The sequence below is a fragment of the Atractosteus spatula genome, chromosome 11, assembly GCF_055471065.1.
Source record: "Atractosteus spatula isolate fAtrSpa1 chromosome 11, fAtrSpa1.hap1, whole genome shotgun sequence".
Taxonomy (NCBI): Eukaryota; Metazoa; Chordata; class Actinopteri; order Semionotiformes; family Lepisosteidae; genus Atractosteus; species Atractosteus spatula.
The window spans coordinates 44585210-44603795 of record NC_142716.1 but is presented as its reverse complement, the minus strand read 5'-3'; the positions used below and the strand labels follow the sequence as shown (position 1 = coordinate 44603795).

Here is an 18586-nt window from a genome sequence, read left to right as displayed (position 1 = left end):
AATAGTTATGCTGGAGTGCCACACGGAAGAACGCTAGGAAGATTGCAAAGGAGGCCGTTCAAGTTCGTCTACCCCATTAATGGAAGTTAGTCCAGCTGTCTTCTGAAAGGAGCCGGGGACCCTTCGACAACATGGCTGGGCGGCTTGTTCCACACCCCTACAGCCCTTTGGGTAAAGAACCGCCACCCGTTCTTGGTTTTAAAAACACTTTCAATTAGTTTCCACTTCTGTCTTCTGGTTCGTGTTTACTGTACGTACAGCCAAGCCTCTTGAGTTCACTTCATGCAGCCCTTTGCTCTTCACCGTGTGTGTGTGAGGAAACTGCTTCGGCCGAGGGGCCCGAGCTCAGCAGTAGAACCTTGCGCTGCTGGGAGCCCTTCTTCCTTCTGCATGACGGTCAGGATGCAGCAGGTTTTCTAACTCTTTAAATCATCCACAGCGGAAGATTTCTGAGAAGTGCTAAAGCCGTCTAGTCAAGCTAATTATCGGCTCAATTAGGTCATTAAGAGCAGAAATGGAAAGGAAACCCACTGACACCCTAACTCCGCGGCCCGCCAGGACAGGAATTGTGCACGAGTGCAGCTAGTGAACATGATGGAAAAACTCACTAAGGATTTTAAGAGCTTTGCTGCCCTCTAGCGGTCAGTCCCCCACATTGACAGGACGGGCAGGACAACGCTGTTGCACAGCATGTATGGTCACCGCAAGGCCGCCTCCCACTTTCCTTACTAAATTAAATCGCTGGGACTGATGCTTGAATCCAATTTACACCCGAGAATAATTGCAGTCTGCTTAGTCGCAAAACACATGTAGAGAATAAGAGGATGAATAAACTGAGCAGTAGATATTTTGAGAGAGAGGTGGGGGTATCAGTACTTAATACACGGATGTTCTAATTCCAGAGGACTGGACACAGGAGTTTCAACTCTTCTATATGCTGATCAATCATCTGATTGACATTGCAGTGTGGGTAGTTCTTGGACCTGAGGTCAGCATCCTCTGCATGCACCAGGGTTGTAGAAACCTAAAGCATGCTGGACATGCACCTTTGAACGGGCTACTGCATGCAGAGGATGCAGCTAGATGGCTTGTGTGCACAGGCCCAATCATCCCCAGGGGTACAAAGCCTGCTTGCTGATTTGTGGGCCTCAGCTGCTGTATAATAGGATCAGAAGGACCCTGCAGTTCTCCTCCAGTCAGGCCAGCAGTGTTAAACCCTGCTGACAGCAGATTCGGTTAGCTCACCACCCTGGAGTGATGAAGAACTGGACAATACTGCCCCCTAGTCAACCTCCACCACTGCAGTCTGCCAACACTAGCACACCATGCATGGAAACAAGAACTTGTCAAGGCACAGGACAAACCCAGCACAAAAAAACCCCACCAGGCATCATTTTCTTTAACTGGAAAGAAAAGTGGAAATGTTGCACATTTGTTTTGCTGTACCTGCCCCTATATGTACAAGTACTAAACCATACCATTTTTAAAAACATTTGGACCATTTACTGCACAGCTTCAGTTTTCAAATGAGCCTCAACAAGACCGTGTCCATATCTGAAGAAACTGTGCTCCACAGATAGCACATCATTGAGCTGTAGCATGCATGGAGTTAAAGAGGGAAGAGCAAGTCATTTTTCATCTTTTATTCCAAGAGCAACTGTGGAATTTTACATCAGGGAATGTACACCGGTTTTGTGGGGGGGGGGATTTGGGAAGGCAACATACAAAAAAAAACTATGTATATAATGTACAGGCAAGATGTCAGGACTTGCCGCTTGGGTAATCAAAACTCCAGCCCAAGTCACAGGAGGGGGGTGGAAGGGAATGCTTGGGTGTGCAATGTCACAATGGGGCACCTGCTTTGAACAGCAGTGAAGCATGACGCAACAGTCCAACTAGTGTTCGCAGGCTTTTCAAAGTCATTACATCACCATCCTAGGTTTCCTCATTATGCCACCATGATGAACAGGAACAAAAAAGTCACAGTCCAGTCAGTTAGAAGCATTTGCGGTGGACGATGGAAGGACCGGACTCGTCGTACTCCTGCTTGCTGATCCACATCTGCTGGAAGGTGGAGAGGGAGGCCAGGATGGAACCGCCGATCCAGACGGAGTACTTCCGCTCCGGGGGGGCAATGATCTGGGGGGGGGGGAAGGAAACCGTTTTGACAACTGTTGGTAAGCTGAGGAAGAAGATTGAATAGAGACACTAGCTTGCTGAAAAGTGTGCTGCACCATGGCAAATAGGTCAAAGCATGCATTGGTCACTGAACATCATCTTGCACTTGCAGTACAGCTGTAAAAAACACACACCTTGATTTTCATTGTTGCAGGTGCCAGAGCAACAATCTCCTTCTGCATTCTGTCTGCAATGCCAGGGTACATGGTGGTACCACCAGACAGCACTGTGTTGGCATACAGGTCCTTACGGATGTCGACGTCACACTTCATGATGGAGTTGAAAGTGGTCTCATGGACACCACAGCATTCCATGCCTGCACAGAGGAAGACAGTCAGGATTAGGAAAGAAAGCTGTACAGTTAGTATTTCCCCAGTCTGTTCTATTGCAAAGAAACTTCATCATACCAAAAAGACTATGCATTTTAAGTTTTTCCTCTTGTACTCCCCACCCCCCCAATCGCAGGGGGAGTGGATAGACCTAAAACATCTTAACCATAACTAGCATCCATTGAAAAGCCGCTGCAATGTCAGCAGGTTGTGAAGGTATCAGGGCTTCCACAGATATCAGGAGTCACAGATCCCGCAACATCGGACTCGGGTCTGTGGTCATTACTCCTTACCTGGCTTGAGGGAATTTTAAAGACACCCACTATTGTACATGACACCTCAGGAATAACCATCAGGAATAGCCACTGGGCCATAAGAGGAATGAGCACTCTTATACCCCCATTTGCGATAGTGTGAACATAGCCGAATCTGAATAGAAGACCCATCTGCAACACCATTGCAACTAGCGGCACTCTGGAGATCCACCTTGTGCACATCATAATTCTCCGGCCATCCTCGTTACAATTAAACAAGCCCCAGACCCTCACTGGACTGCACCGTGACCGCCCTGCATGCCTACACTGCTGGGTGCCACCACCTGCAGAAGACCTGCCACCTACCCAAGAAGGAAGGCTGGAAGAGGGCCTCTGGACAGCGGAAACGCTCGTTGCCGATGGTGATGACCTGCCCGTCGGGCAGCTCGTAGCTCTTCTCCAGCGAGGAGGAGGAGGCCGCCGTCTGCATCTCCTGCTCAAAGTCCAGAGCCACGTAGCAGAGCTTCTCCTTGATGTCGCGCACGATCTCGCGCTCGGCCGTGGTGGTGAAGCTGTAGCCGCGCTCGGTCAGGATCTTCATGAGGTAGTCCGTGAGGTCGCGGCCAGCCAGGTCCATACGCAGGATGGCGTGGGGCAGGGCATAACCCTCGTAGATGGGCACGGTGTGGCTGACGCCATCGCCCGAGTCCATGACGATACCGGTGGTCCGCCCCGAGGCGTAGAGGGACAGCACAGCCTGGATGGCTACGTACATGGCTGGAGTGTTGAAGGTCTCGAACATGATCTGGGGGTGGAGAGGGGGAACCAAGTTACACAGGTGAGCATCACAGCAACTGAAGGCCAACACCTCACACCATGCATGTATAACATGGGCAGTGTTCAGGGCCTGCTAAAAGCATTGTTACAGCACACCCATGTAAGCAGTGCACACAGGTGCAAGTTACTGCCCAGAATAAAAAAAAAAAAAGATTCTCTTGCACTCAAGCTTTGTACTTCAGTTGGGGACAGCAAGTGCATGGAAAAGTATAAACCAGGGTGGGTTTAAAAGCCTAAGCTCACAAAATAAAAGCCAACATCACAAAAGGGAGATGCAGGATTGTTTGCCAAATTGAAAATTCATTTAGATCCAGCAAGGATTTTATTTCACCCAATACACAAAATGGATGTGGGATTGGATAAACACGGGGTGACCAACCATCTCCAGAATGACAAATTAACCCCTGCCCAAGATAAGATCCATTCACTGCTCCTTATGGGAGTACTCTGGACCCTCTGAAAGGACAGCTTCCTTCAATATAGGAGCTTTAAGTCGGACTTTGGTCTGGGACAAATACACCGGCCACACAGGAAGCAGGTATTGTTCTGCCACACCTCTTCTCCCAGGGTGAGAGGGACTCAGGTAGGTCCCACATACACCCACCACACTGAGGGCAAGATTACCTGCGTCATCTTCTCCCTGTTGGCCTTGGGGTTCAGCGGGGCCTCGGTGAGCAGGACGGGGTGCTCCTCGGGGGCCACGCGCAGCTCGTTGTAGAAGGTGTGGTGCCAGATCTTCTCCATGTCATCCCAGTTGGTGACAATGCCGTGCTCGATGGGGTACTTCAGGGTCAGGATACCCCTCTTGCTCTGGGCCTCGTCCCCGACATAGCTGTCCTTCTGGCCCATGCCCACCATCACGCCCTGCGGGAATTCAGCAGCAAGTGAGCCGACTGCCACCGCTCACTCCAGCTGCGTCATCTCGGGCTACTCCGCCATCTTAACAGCCAACACCCGCTCATGAGCCGGACCTCACGCTAAGACCCCTAAAGCCTTTAGATCAATGGCGTCCACCGCCACCTTAAAAAGCTACAGGAGCAAGTCTGCTCACCTGGTGTCTGGGACGTCCCACGATGGAGGGGAACACCGCACGGGGGGCATCATCCCCGGCAAAGCCAGCTTTGCACATTCCGGAGCCATTGTCGATGACCAGAGCAGCAATATCGTCGTCAGCCATTCTGTGGGGAAAAACAAGACGGATCCTTTCAAAACACTTCCCCCAGACCGCAGCATCTCAAGCACTGGACAAATGCAGACTAACGGGGGTCGGCTGTACCTCGTTTTCTGGAAGCAGGCTAATGCCAGAAAAGCTACGTTTTATTTAAAACAAGGCACCGGCAAGAGAAGAGCAAGCGTCTCTCCAGTCCAGCGGTAGACATAGATCCAGTAAAAGGGAGATCGTTTTGAAAGTTCAGACTACCCTCTATGCCCGAGTATCCTCCCTCACTCGTGCAGCCGTCCTTTTAAAGCTCTGAAGTCTTGTTCTCGACACCTAGCATACACTGAATGAACAGAAAATTGAAAAGTGCACGGCACCTGTGTGGGTCGCGTTCCTTTTTGGACACGACGAGAAGTCACAAAAAAAAGCAACGTCTGGTTTAATATTGTGAAGTGCAGTCCACAAAAGCCACGTGTGGACCGAACCGTGTAGAAAAATTTAAAAAAGTACAACAAAAGAGGTAGTTGCTCGGGACGCCGTAAACGCATTAATAATGAAAGGATAAAATATGCGGTTACTTTATCTCTGGGAACAATGGCCTCGTTAACTTAACAGCCAGCACTACAAAGCCGGGTTACCCCCTTTCACAAAGCAGGAATAACCCCACCCTGCCGGCCGAGCTGTCGCCCGCCAGCCTGTCGGACATGAATAATTCAGCTCACCGAATCTGCAACCCGCTGCGGTTACTGGCTTTTTGTTGCCTTTTAGACTATCAACTTCCCCCTCAGCGCCAAAAAAAAAAAAGTGCTTTCCAACCCTCACTGAAGGAGGCACGCTCGTTTTCGCCACATCTACCCGCTTTTAAAAGCGAAGTGCGAGCTCGGGACCCAGCCCGGAGCGGACGGAGGAGAATGAATGAGGAGCGGACAGCCACTCCCCTCGCCGCGGCGCGCCGGAGAGGATGCGAGAGCCAGACAGCTCTTTAAAGAGCCGCCAGCGCGCATCTGGTGTCAGCACCGCAAGGCTTGATCATGGGGGTCGCTTCCCCGTGTACAAGTCGGACAGCCGTGAAACCAAGCCCTTCGTTTCGTTATCGAACGATTTGCAACATCTTCACAGTTTACTGGGGCTGGGGGGGGGAAATCAATTTGCCGGTACAACACGACTGCACTCAGTTTTAAAGTGAATTAAGAGCGGTAAACATGTACTTCTAGTGGAGGAGCTTACTGCCACTTATACAGGCACTCCGGAATTCATATTCCAATAACGGCACGACTTGAGTACAAGTTTTTGTTCTACACAGGTTATCGGCTAAGGCAGACAGCCTTTCGCCTCCAGAAAAGGCAAGCCGAAGACAAGCAAATAAGCAATTAAACGCGTCTTCATAAACCACCCGCAAACATACCCAAACGCTAAACGAAGCCCAAGTTGAAGCCCCAGTTACCTGTAGCAAGAGGCGGTGTCCTAGTGCTTGCGGGTGGATGGAGGCTCTTGGATGTGTACGAGCACGCTGAGATGTCCGCAGCCGGCGGGTGACCGAGCTGGCCGGCTCCTTCTCCCTTTTCAATCTCACAACAAGAGCCCGGCCCTCCCTCCGCGCGCACCTAACCTCGCCAAATATGGGCATCTTTCACAAAAAAGCGTCGGGATTGGCTGCCAAGGTCCCTGTTCACGTGACTTCCGGACGCTGAACGTGGCCTGAACCCCCCCCCCCCGCCGGAAGCTACCTTGGGAACGCTGAGTTACCTGTTTGGTAATGACCGGTGTAAAACTGGTTGATGGGCGAACGGGGAGAAATGAAAATAAAAATAAACTGATGATGAAAATCAGGGTCCGGTTAAACTACCCGTGTTGATCAGTCTTTATCTAAAATGGCAAACTCTTATTATGGAAATGAATGTTGCTTGTTTTATTGACGGTCAATAAAGCCGATGCTTCTAGCCTTTCTTTTCAGAATTCGCGTTTGTAATTCATAGTATTCACAGTAAAGTAAAACTTTTAGTGTGTGGTTTGGATGCTTAACTTTACACGGTGGGGGGGTCCTATTTTGTTGTCAAAGAAGTTACAATAACATCAAGTAAATGAAAAGGAACATAAACATCAGATTTATATACAGTAATTAGCTCGCTGGGAGGAAAGGCCTGCTCTGGGATACCTTTATTACTGGTAACCTAATAATTCTGAGTGATAGTCTGGAGCAATTGGGATGTAGTAGACCCGTCTGATAGTATAACCGTGAGACATTCTATTCCAGCTCTTTAATAATGAAGTCAGCTCCTGCAGTTGGCTGGCATTTAACAGGGCGTGTTATAAGAAATTGTCTTTAAAAAACAGGTGTTTTGTATCTTGACTTTTTTAAAAAAAATAACGTTAACAAGAAACCTTGGTATTTTTTTCAGAGTTGCCAGAGAATACCGATGGAAATTCCCTTACAAGGCAATGAGGGTTGTGAACAAGATAACTTGTGTGTCTTGGGTTTATCACTGAGATAGGAATTATTAGTACAATAAGTCACAACCCAACAGCCAGGGGCCTCACACTTTCTTTCAGAAGAGGGCTTGATACTCTTAAAATATCGTGTCAAAGGCTTACAAATTCTCTAGTACTGTTTTTCAGTCACAACAGCTCCACAGGGAAATATGTTTGACTGAAGAGGTTATAGATTTAAAATAACCATATAGAAGATGTATTATTTTAAATGCATCCTTTCTGAGAGACATGTAATGCCAGACCTTTGAAATACACATTTTTATTACACTGATAATATTCCACAAGCTATTACTCACCAGTTACAGCACGTGTTTCATATTTTGCTTAACAAGCCTCTTCTTTCGCCCCAGTTATGGAAAAGTGTTCTTTTTAGGTTTTACCAGTCCAAGCCGGAGTTTGGTATTAATCACATGGGTTGGATTGTAGCCTTTTGAAGCCCGATTTAATTAAAATCACCCCACCCAAAGAGAAACAACTCCTTCAGTGTGGATCAGTTTCTGTATTTTAGGTCTCTAATTTACTCAGTACTACGCTATAATGTAAAAAATTGGGCAAAACATTTTTTTAGGCAATGGAGTGGTAGGATGCTACCTTAAGAAGCATGAACTTAAGAAGCTTTAATCAACTCCATCTCTAGACAGAGACAGGCATGGTGCTTGAGTTTCAATTTTACTATTAAGAAATGCATGATAATAATGAGTGATATGTGATAATAATGAAATGTTTGATAATATGAGTGATATAACAGCCCAAAGATATACTGGTAGGTTAACTGGCTTCTGGGAAAACTGGCCCTGCTGTGTGTGTGTGTGCCTGCCTTACTCTTGGCTACAACCCAAAGATACCAGCAGAGCCCGGTACTTCCCGAAGTCTGAAGGTTGGCAGATAACTGTACTGGGGTGTTTCAGAAAGACTTCAGACACTGGTTGTGACTGAATATCATGCTAGCTGCAGTTTCTTTCCATCGCATATAGGCAATAAGTGGGAAGCAACTTGAGAAAACATGTTTAACCAGAACTCAGATCTGAAACTGGTGGACATTGAAATGCTGGGAACGTCTTGAAAGCACTACTGCCATCTCTGTCCTCGAATCCCTTTGAATGATATCCAACCTGTTGGGCAATGTTAGCCTTGAACTAGTATTGCTCCAGCACGTGGTCACAATCAATGTACACAGGCTCATGTTGCTCTGGCGTGCTGTCAGACAACTGTTGCTAAGGGTCAAAGGTTGGGTTGCTAATGACAGCAGTGGAGTCTCTGGTGACTTTGACGTTGCAGTTGGGGAAAAAGCTCAGTTGTCTCACTCTGGGCAAGGTCTTTGAAACCTCTCTGGAGGGCTGGCTGCTTTATAGATACAAGAGTGAAGAAATAAACCAAAACGCTGACTCATGGGCAATAAGACAATGAGTCATTAAAAGTAATGCACATATTGCCTGTTTGAAAATATTAAAAGCTAGAAGATATCCTGAATCATGTGTCATATTTTCCGATACACGTTTTAGTATTAGAATTTGATTTGTACTTATAATTATATCAACTTGTTTACGTGTATTTCAATGATGTTGTGCACATCTTGGGTAAAATGTGCACAATAACAATCATCAACTCCAGATTTTGCTATCACAAGCTTCAGTTTAAGATTGCTGACACAGATAAAGAAATGATGTTCCTTTATTTCCTGTGATTCAATGGCTTTTCAGAGAGCATTGTGGATTTAGTCAATCTCAGTATTCAAATCCAGACTGAAGACCTACAGTATTATGTCAGCCAAGCCTACTCACACCTTACAGTATAGCCTGCTGTAACCATGGCTGCAGGTGCTGCTGTACATGCCATTGTGTGTCTCTGTGTTGGCCCACCAGGTAGAGACATCTGTTCTGACCAAACTATCCTATTCTCCTCCCCACATGTCCGGATGGCGCCCGGACTGGGCACCATCTGAGTTGGATGCTGCATCACTGCCATGGATCCAAGGGGGACTTCGTGGATATAGCTATCGTTTAGGAGGATTTTGCTGGTCTACAGAGATCTGCATAGAGTACTGACATACAGAAGACATGATGGATGGATGGAGTAATACCTTCATTCATTTATTTCCTTTTTTTAATTATATAATGTTAACATGCCCAAAGGGGTTGGGCAGCCAGTTGACCTTGGACCCCTAGCGGTTTCTTTTCTCCTTACTAAGGATCTTTTGGTTCCTCTCCTCCGTTGTCTTTTGGTATTTTCTGTTCTGTATTGACAAAATGTATGGTTACCTACATTGTTAAGCACCTTGGGGCAACATTGTTGTGAAAGGCGCTACATAAAAAATAATTTGAAATGAACTGATTTGAACGTGCGTCGTTATTTTGCTGTGACAAAAAAAAAAAACCCTGGAAGTGAAAGACATACATTGATCCACACTCATGCAACCTAATGTAAAGAATATTTCAGCACTGACATGCCTTTCTCTTTTTTCATTGGTTTCTGCACATTGTGCACACTTTTACAATCTCAGCACATTATCAAAGCGAAGAGTCTGCCTTTCATGTAGGAGCTCAGTAGTCATGCATAATGCTTGATCACATTCTTGGTTTGCCTCTAAATTATCTGCCTGGATTTTTCAGATCCTTGAATACTCAGATCATGCATACTCAGATGAGGCTGACAAAATGTTTAAAAGAAAGTTCGGGAGGAATGAAGGCAGCCGAGCTCATTCGACACAGCTGCCGCAATTCTCACTAATCCTGACGTAAGCAACCGGTCTCCATAAATATCAAACGTCACCCTCTCCTCTTCCTCATTCGTTTTCTGCATCCCTCCTCCACCCCCTCTCCACCTTTGCAGCTGCCCAGTTGGTCGCATGGGGGTCCTATCCTCCCCGTCCAACGGCCGGGAGGTTGGCCCTCAGCCAAGCGGGTTACGCCAAATCTCCACATCACAATAAACGATTCTAATTTCTCCCAAGCTTTCGGCTGCTGTCATTCCTCGTGAAAGGACTGTGTGTTACAAGTGAGTGTTCTTACTAGCGAATGGTCAGGGATGCTGCAAAAAAAAGAGGCAAAAGCAATTAAAAAAAATAATTTGTGAGCTTGTCAGGAAGGACAACGAATTTGGTGCAAGCCTGGTACTGTACAAATATGTCTGTCCCATTGGTCACATGATGCAGGTTACAAATTAGGGGAGGTTATATGGTTTATGCCATTCACTGGATTCACTTGGATCTAGATTCAATTCCTGATGTGCTTTCTGCATGGAGTTTGCATGTTCTCTCCATATTCGCGTGGGTTTCTCCTGGGTGCTGTTTTGCTAGGTCTGTTTCCCCTGTGACAGACTGGCGTCCCATCCAGGGTGTACCCCGCCTTGTGCTGGTTGCTTGCAAGGATAGATTTCACCTCTTCCACGATCCATGTATTGGATAAAGTGGTTAGAAAACAGAGGGACGTACTGCTAATACCTAATTGGTCCATGAATCTCACCCAGATGCGTCTGGAAAGATGCAATGATTGAACAGCACGACTGGGTGCCATGTTCCAGACACCCATCACTCTTTGTGTAAAAGTCCGAAGTGCACCTCCCGTTAATTTTCCTTCTGTGTTCCTAGGTCCATGCCTGATCCTGAAATAATCTGTTGCTGGCCAAAGATAAAAATAAGGAAGAAACAAGTGAGACATTTTGAATTTTTCAAAAAGGCCTTATAAGAATTACCAGTACTATGCAAAAATACAAATAAGAGGACCTCATGTATCAATGGCGAGAGAAATAATAATTAGTTGTTATTATTAATCAATAACTGTTATTAATTATTACACTGATAAGTCAGGGAGAAACCAAACAAACACCTAAAATAAGATATATTTATTAAAGAGGACAAATACAGTACATCTCATTCAATTCTAACTCCAGTTTTTATACCTAAACACACATTAAAGGACCAATGTGAATTGTGCATTGAACAAATGCCACATTTGAAACTTTTGAGTAGTGGGTGTAAAGAATGAATGGCTTTTTCTGATTTTACAGGAACTGGTGCATTATATTAGGCAAAATTGTGGTTTTCTCAGCCACCAGGCCTGTTCTTCTTCCTACAGACTGCAGCCTCTTCAAGACATCCGTAGTTCTGGTTACCCATTCAGAGGGACCAGGAACCTGGCTCCAGAGATATGCAAGAATGAGATAGGGCCACAGAGATAGAGAGCAAAAAAACAGGTTTGTCTGCATTGGTCCTGGTGAGGCAGAGAGAGTGAGAATCGATGAGGAGGTGAGGTAGGACTTGTTTGTGCCCACAGGCTTGAAGACATCTGAAGAAAAACAAACAATAATTATAAAACAATCTAACAGCACCTTTTATGCCCTTATTTGGCCATTCTGAGTCATGGTGTGGGGAGTGTCTGTCGTGGACGTACAACTGTGAACAGACACAGGGAGGAGCTCACACCCTCTGAGCTGTAGAGGGACGCAAACGTTATTAATACAACCCACAGAAACCTAGCTCGTACTGTAGTGAAACATACTGAAAATGGCAGAAAAAAGATTGTCATTCAAATCTGGTTTGGATCTGTTACAATATTGATAAGACACTGCACAAAACAGCACCTCTGTTATTCTTGTCACCCATTCTAATGCCAAAAAGAATGTCACGTTCTTAACTGCTTTTGATCTTAGTGAGTTTCAATTTTTGGATTCTACAATATATTGAGAAAGGGAATAAATGGAAGACAGGGGTTATACGTCTTAATTGCTCTCCCTTTACAAGCCTGGCCCAGGTTTGAAAAAGCAGCACTGTGTTTCTAAGAGTACCCTGCAGCTGTCTAAAGTACACAGAAGAGAGATCCTGAAAGGGTTAAATGCATGATGAGAAGAACTGAAGTCAAAATTGAAAGTACATTGTCAGGGAGGTAACAGCTCTCCTTTTAGCTTAGCACCTTACAGTGCGTTGCACTAACGGAGCCTGTTTCAAACTCACCTTGGGTATTAGGTTAGCAAACACATGTTGCATGAGCTTGCAGATTGACCGGCTGTATCGCCGGTTATTCTTGAGGATGGAACAGTGGTTTACTCAGCACTATAGGGGTATATATGTCCAAACCTGATCATGGATCTTCCCTAAAGTCCATGCACTTTATCAGACAATATTGTTTTATCTTTGGCATTAATTTTTGGAAGAATCCTTTGATATTTTTTGTGCCGTCTCAGCATTCCATTCGATACCAATGCAAGGCCACGAGCAGTACGATTTGGCAGAAAAAGAAGCTTATAGTTCTTCTGTTTCCCAGATCTAGTTTTACACAGCCCCATTTTACACAGTTTCCAAGTGAACTTTGTGATCTAATCACCCCTAGTTTGTTTTGTATTTAACAGTTTGGATGGGTTTAAGAAGGGTGTGTTGAAAATAAGGAGTTTTATGAAGCTGGCAGTGCAATGTGAGCTGGCTACACCATCTATACACAGCAGGAATTGAGCAATAATCAGTCTTGCTCACACACTGCTGGCTGATGGAATATTTGAGCTGGTTTAGGTCATCACTTGAGCTTTAATAAAGAGACAGGGCAATTAAACAATATGGGTTCTGGTGAAGATCTGTTTGATCTGTCAAAGGTCAACACAAATAATACAACAGACAAGGGGTTTTTACTTCCAGGACATAAAAAGCCCCTCCGAAAGACTTTTGATTGATTATTAAAGGACACACATCTGACATTTTCTTTAATGCAACTGAGAATAACAGACACAGCTCTGTCCTTCCAGTATATGTAAGACGGCAGGAATACATTTAAAATCCATTGTCTGAAATAGACTGGAGCCCTAAGGTGTCTCTAAACAAAACAGAAGCTCTTTCCTAGAGCAATGCAAGACAACCCAAAGGGTCAGTTCGGGTTAGGGATTAGTGGGAATGAAACTGTACTTCTTGGCTTAACTACTGTTCGTGACATATCCATGTGTGCTGAGCAGTCTTTAAGAGAGATTACTCCTGCAATTCAATCTCCCCATCAAAAGATCCTCCAGGTGTCTGCCCCTCCAAGTGAGACACGCTCCCTCTGGATTTGACTTTAGCTGTGACCTAGAAACACAAGGGTCTAGGCGGGTGGGCAAGGGGAGCAGAAGGGCACATGGAAGCCATTTTGTGGTTTTTAAAAACTACAAGAAAAAGGAGACTGGACAGTGTAATGGACTGGAGAGCACGCTCTTGGGTTTGTGTTCGCCTACTGGACTGCGCCCCTGTCCTCAGACATTCAGGCTCCCCGGGTGGGATCAATTATTTCTGACTGCTCTCAGCTTCCTTTTTTATTGGACAGCTGGGCTAGAAAAGTACGTCATCTCCACAAAACAAAACAAGATACCACTTTGGTCTCAACAGTGGAGACTCGGAAAGGCAGGGAATGTGATAACCTGGACAAGAAGAAATAAGGAAGCATGGGGTCTGAGTCATGCACGAGGAAACTAATTTACAGTTGAACAGTTCAACTTTTAGTCCTTTTGGTTTACAGGGCAAAAAACTTGAGGGAGGCTGCAGGGAGAGGTGTCAGCCACTAGGGGGCTGTCTCAGTATGGGATCCAGGTAACTGAAAATTAGCCAAGTGCCCAGTTTCTGCAATTGTGTGCAGTTATGCAATTATGTAGTGCACAGATGGCATGTGTAGTCGCTGAACTGTACGTGAATTCACAGATCTGTATTCCTGAACATTTCAAAAGCAGAATGAATGCATTACCAGTAGGTTTTGCCCTAAGTACAGGATTCGGTTTCTTATGTGCGTCTTTAGCCATGACTTCACAGGAGGACAGAACTAGGGACATCTGCTTGTCAAGCATGGGGACCTGATCCTAAAGCATGCTAAAGCAGCTGGAGTGTCTCTATCTAACACCCCATCAATCCATTCTCAAAAACTTCTGTTCTGAAACATTCTTCAACATTTGGTAAAATATCATATATTTTATGACATTGCTATGACATGTTAGCCTGGAATTAACCAGTATTTGATTATTAATAGCTCACATGCTGACACGGTTTCCGACTTGAACACTTCTGTCTATATACAGTCTATAGATCTTGGTGCTGTATTATCTGTTCCACTTCTGCCAATGAGAGTCAACCAATCAGTAGTTCTAAACAATGAACTATGAGCTTAAAAGAGGCACTTACTGAAAAGACTGACATCTACATTAGTGCACTAACAATTTTAAGTGAATCAGAAATATTTTCCTTCACTTCTGCCAGAAGGTTTGGGTGAAAATGGGATGATTTCCACTCTTATATATTGCAGTTATTACATAGGCAGAAACACGTTTTGAAAAACCTCACATCCATTGATTAACCCATCAAATAATAACAGCGCCTTCGCCCTTGTGCATGCACAAGCCTTAACAAAAACAGGCAACATCAACATCAGGCTGTGTGTCATGTGAGTTTCACTTACAGAAAGTGAGCAACTGAAGAATTCTACAGTCGAACGCCTGCAATAATTATGCCCCCTCCTGCTCCATAGAGATCTGTGCCTTCTCTGATTACAGGAATGTGGCAACAGTATATATTAAACCCCTGTGCAATAATGGAAACCTAAAACAGGTTAAGTGCAACCCTCCAATGAGTTGAGACACAGAACACAGCCCTGGATTTGGTGCAGGTCTGAGCGCAGTAGAATGCAGTGAAATCTTGGGAATGTTTAAGTATGTGGAACAGCAGTCAAGTGCGATGTGAGCTTCTTGCAGGAAAACTAGTGAGCCTGTGAAAGGAGTACAAGCCTCACAAAGGCAGAGCAGATTTCAGCATGGTAATCTGATCAGTTTTATGAAGAGGGGAGAGAGCAAGAGGAGCAGGGAGGGAGAGGGAGGAAGAGAGGAAATGGAGAGCAGGGCAATGAAATAATGATAGGAAATCTATCCAGGTCCGGAGGGATGCACAAGGAAGGAAGGAGTGTGTCTGACTGTGGGATGGGTAACTCAATACTTGTCATCTCGGAGATAAAAGACAGGAATTAGAAATCAGAACCTTTTTATTAGCATACCTGAACCTCATTAACGCCACACATTGTCCCTGCACAATCTCGCTTTCCAATTACGACAGGATCAATAACCCAACAAAAGAGATACAAGGGCTCTTACTTTCCGACCAGGCAACTTGTTTGAAGTAAATCTCTGGGGCCTTTGTCTCACATGCCCGTGGGGGGTGTGGGATTGACTTGAAAAGGCAAAAGCAGAAATTTGAAAATAAATTCCTCCTAACTGCTTTACCAAGTTGAATGTTGAATTCCATTCCAGCAGTAACATGCTGAGTGTATTGAACTTCAACTTTAGTTTTCAAATGATGTCCTGAAAAAGTGTAATTGTGCGTAACATCAGCTTTATGCTACATATGAAATTAAAACTAATATTTATATGAGACCTGTGATGGACTGGGGTCCCGTCCAGAGTGTATCAAGTGCCCCCTGCTGGTTGGGTTGGCTCCAGCTCCCCCAGCCTCCCTGCACTGGATGAAGCAGTTAGAAAATCAATGGATTTTTATGGGATTTTTAAAAATACATACAAAAAACTGTAAAAAAGAGTTCTAGTGGAGCTGGACACCAACCAGTAAATTAGATCAGTTTATACATCTGCAACATATTGGTAAAAAACAGTCAGCATTAAAAGAAATGCATCTTTCTATTTTTTTAAATAAGGCATAGTGATATTGAATGCTTTTTTGGTGTTATTTTGATTAACCGAGCATTTATGAGCAACTTCAACTGTTCTGTAAGTAATAAATCACCTTGTTAGTGAGAGAGTCGATTGGGCAAAAGTGATGATCTGACGTAGCCTGTCCAATGTCAAGCCTGGAGAGAGTCAAGATGAGCTCAGGAAGGAATTAGTGTGGCCCTCCCACAGGAGAGAGAATGGCTGCTTCATCGCATCAGGATTGTCCAGGTTGTCCAGGCTCTCCTATAGGAAGGGGACAGCACACTAGACAGATAGAAAGTGCATACAATGTGTGCATGATGGCGGTATAACCCGCAGTTTTTCCAGCGTTGGGCACACACAGCAGACAGTCTGTTAATACAGCTGTTGTTGACAAATGTTAGTCAGCATAAATGAATCTTCCTATGTCATGTTTGAGCAATAAAACATCAAAGCATCAGCTACAAAGCTTTGCAATGGAAGGGATTCGGATCCCTTTAAGTTAAAATCTCAACCTAAATTTGACAATCTTTATCTGCGAACGTTTATAAAAAAACAGGGGGACAATATTTCTGTCCATGATAAATCTGAACAGAAATCCATCATATTCTGTCATTATCATAATTAGTAGTTCCTTACATTTACAGTACACGGTGCTTTTCTGGAGACTCTGCTCAAAGCTCTTTACAGGTAATGGGGACTCCCCTCCTCCACCATCTGGAGGATGCGATGGCAGCCAGAGTGTGCCAGGACAACAGAGTGATGAACCCAATTCATACAGTGGATTGGGATTATTAGGAGGCCATCACTGGTGAAGGCCAGGAGGACATTTGGCCAGTAACACCATTATTATTTTCTAGAAACACCATGGGATTTTTAATCCCAACTGTGAGCCACCACTCAGTTTAATTAACTCGTCACCCTGTCCCATTACAACAGCCAACAAACACGAACATCTCCAGGAAGTGGATAAGAAACAGCTAAACACAAGAATGGTTACAAGCAAGAGGAGACCATGGGGCCCATCTGGTCTCTTTGGGAATTAACAGGAACTATGTGTTGCTTTTTCTTTCACCAGATTTCTCTTTTTTGTGTTGAGGGGACATATTCATAAAATGTGTTTTCTGTCATAATGCCTTGAATTAATACAAAGAAAAGAGCAAAACAGGGAAAAAAACAAAGGGACCATAGTGATGTTCACATAATTAGCACCCTGAAAAACAGAAGGGCCGCTTGTACAAGTTCATACTGTTGCTCCTTTAATAGGAAAACCCAGATCTGAAATAATGGAGGTGAGTGTTTTCTGAATATAGTGTTTTAAGGCATAAAATACCAAAAGGAGCCTTAAAAGCTTCAACTGGTTTATTGATAAAGGACATTCCTCTATCCCAAAAACAAAGAACCTCAAAACATCTCAGAATCTCTTTTCACCTCAAAACATACCTGGGGGTGAAAGGAAACAAGCTTGAGCGACAGTTTGGCTGCACAATTTAACCCACTTTGTGAAAAACAGGCAACAGGGGTTCCAAGTTACTGGCGGTGGGATTGGTTCCAGCTGTTGCCCCCAAGGTTAAACACAGTCACGCCTGAGGGATTCTGGGAAAAGACCAGGGCCTTGAGACTCTTGTGTCTTGTCTTTCCCCGGAAGAACTCTCATCCCGGATTGTACTTCCTCTCTCTCCACTCCGAGTCTGCTCCCTCTCCAGGCACAGAACAGATGGAAGAAAGTTCGTTAGTGACATGAAAGAGGGCTGAGAGGATTAGAAGAGGCTAATGAAGTGGCAGGATAGTTGTAAAGAAGATTAGGGATGGGTGGAATGGAGAGGGCTGTTTTCCAAAGCGTGCGTGTGTGTGTGTGTGTGTGTTTGTGTGAGTGTGTGTGAGCGAGCATGTGTAGTGTGGATGGATGTGTTTTAGTTTTGGAATCAGAGACCTGCGGTAACTTTATACGGTAGTGCGAAGGAAAGCAGACACCCTTGGTTGGACTAGGACCACTGACGCTGGGGAGGAATCGCATTACCTGGCTTTGTAGCCAACCTGCCTTGGCAGAGTGGCCGCAGTGGGGAGAAGAGGAATAGGAAAGATGAACACAGGACAAAAGAGCCTCTGGGGGATGTCTATGGAAGTCAAGTTGGGCGAAAGGGAAATCGGAACCAAGTTGTGCAGAGGCTGAGTGGAGGAAATGAGCTTGGTGAAAGAGGTCTTTGTGCGAAACAGGAGTGCAAATCTCTCTGTTACTCTGTGCTACTGATTCCCTACATAACGTGGCACTCAGGCTGGCTTATTGAAATCTGGGAAAGCTTGTAATCCAAGATGTGCCTCAATTAAGGGGGCCCGCCAATCAAGCCACGGCCGTCCTTCAGGGAGATGAAACGTGTAAGGGACGGTGAAGAAGAGAGCCAAGAGAAAGCAGAAGGAAACCAGTGATGCTCCTCCTGGCTGGGTCTCCCCCATTGTCGGCAGACTCTCGGTAGACGATCAGCAGCTCAGTCGTCCCCAGGGTATCTGGAGCTGCAGGGAGAGCTGGGCTGAGGCTCGCAAGGGACAGCAGACATTGACACAGAGAGAGTGCCGGGGAAAGAGGGAGGTCAGGAGAGAGCTGCCGGGGATCAAGGTGACGTCAGCGGCTTGCCTGATTGAGGTGTTGAGTCCTGCTGATTTTAATCCGAGCTGATTAGGAAACAAAACGGGGGGGGGGGGAAGCAACA

At 45.3% G+C, this 18586-nt stretch overlaps 1 protein-coding gene across 1 annotated transcript; it reads right to left on the bottom strand.

Moving 5' to 3' along the window:
- Window positions 1–1629: 1629 nt before the first annotated feature.
- Window positions 1630–6378, bottom strand: LOC148824147 (actin, cytoplasmic 1). The gene is made up of 6 exons (XM_088927097.1): window positions 6202–6378; window positions 4650–4776; window positions 4223–4462; window positions 3128–3566; window positions 2313–2494; window positions 1630–2139 (listed from the first exon to the last, which is right to left on the bottom strand). Exons 2-6 carry the CDS (start codon window positions 4773–4775, stop codon window positions 1996–1998), a joined length of 1131 nt encoding a protein of 376 aa, XP_088783223.1. The 5' UTR covers window position 4776; window positions 6202–6378; the 3' UTR covers window positions 1630–1995.
- Window positions 6379–18586: the final 12208 nt, after the last annotated feature.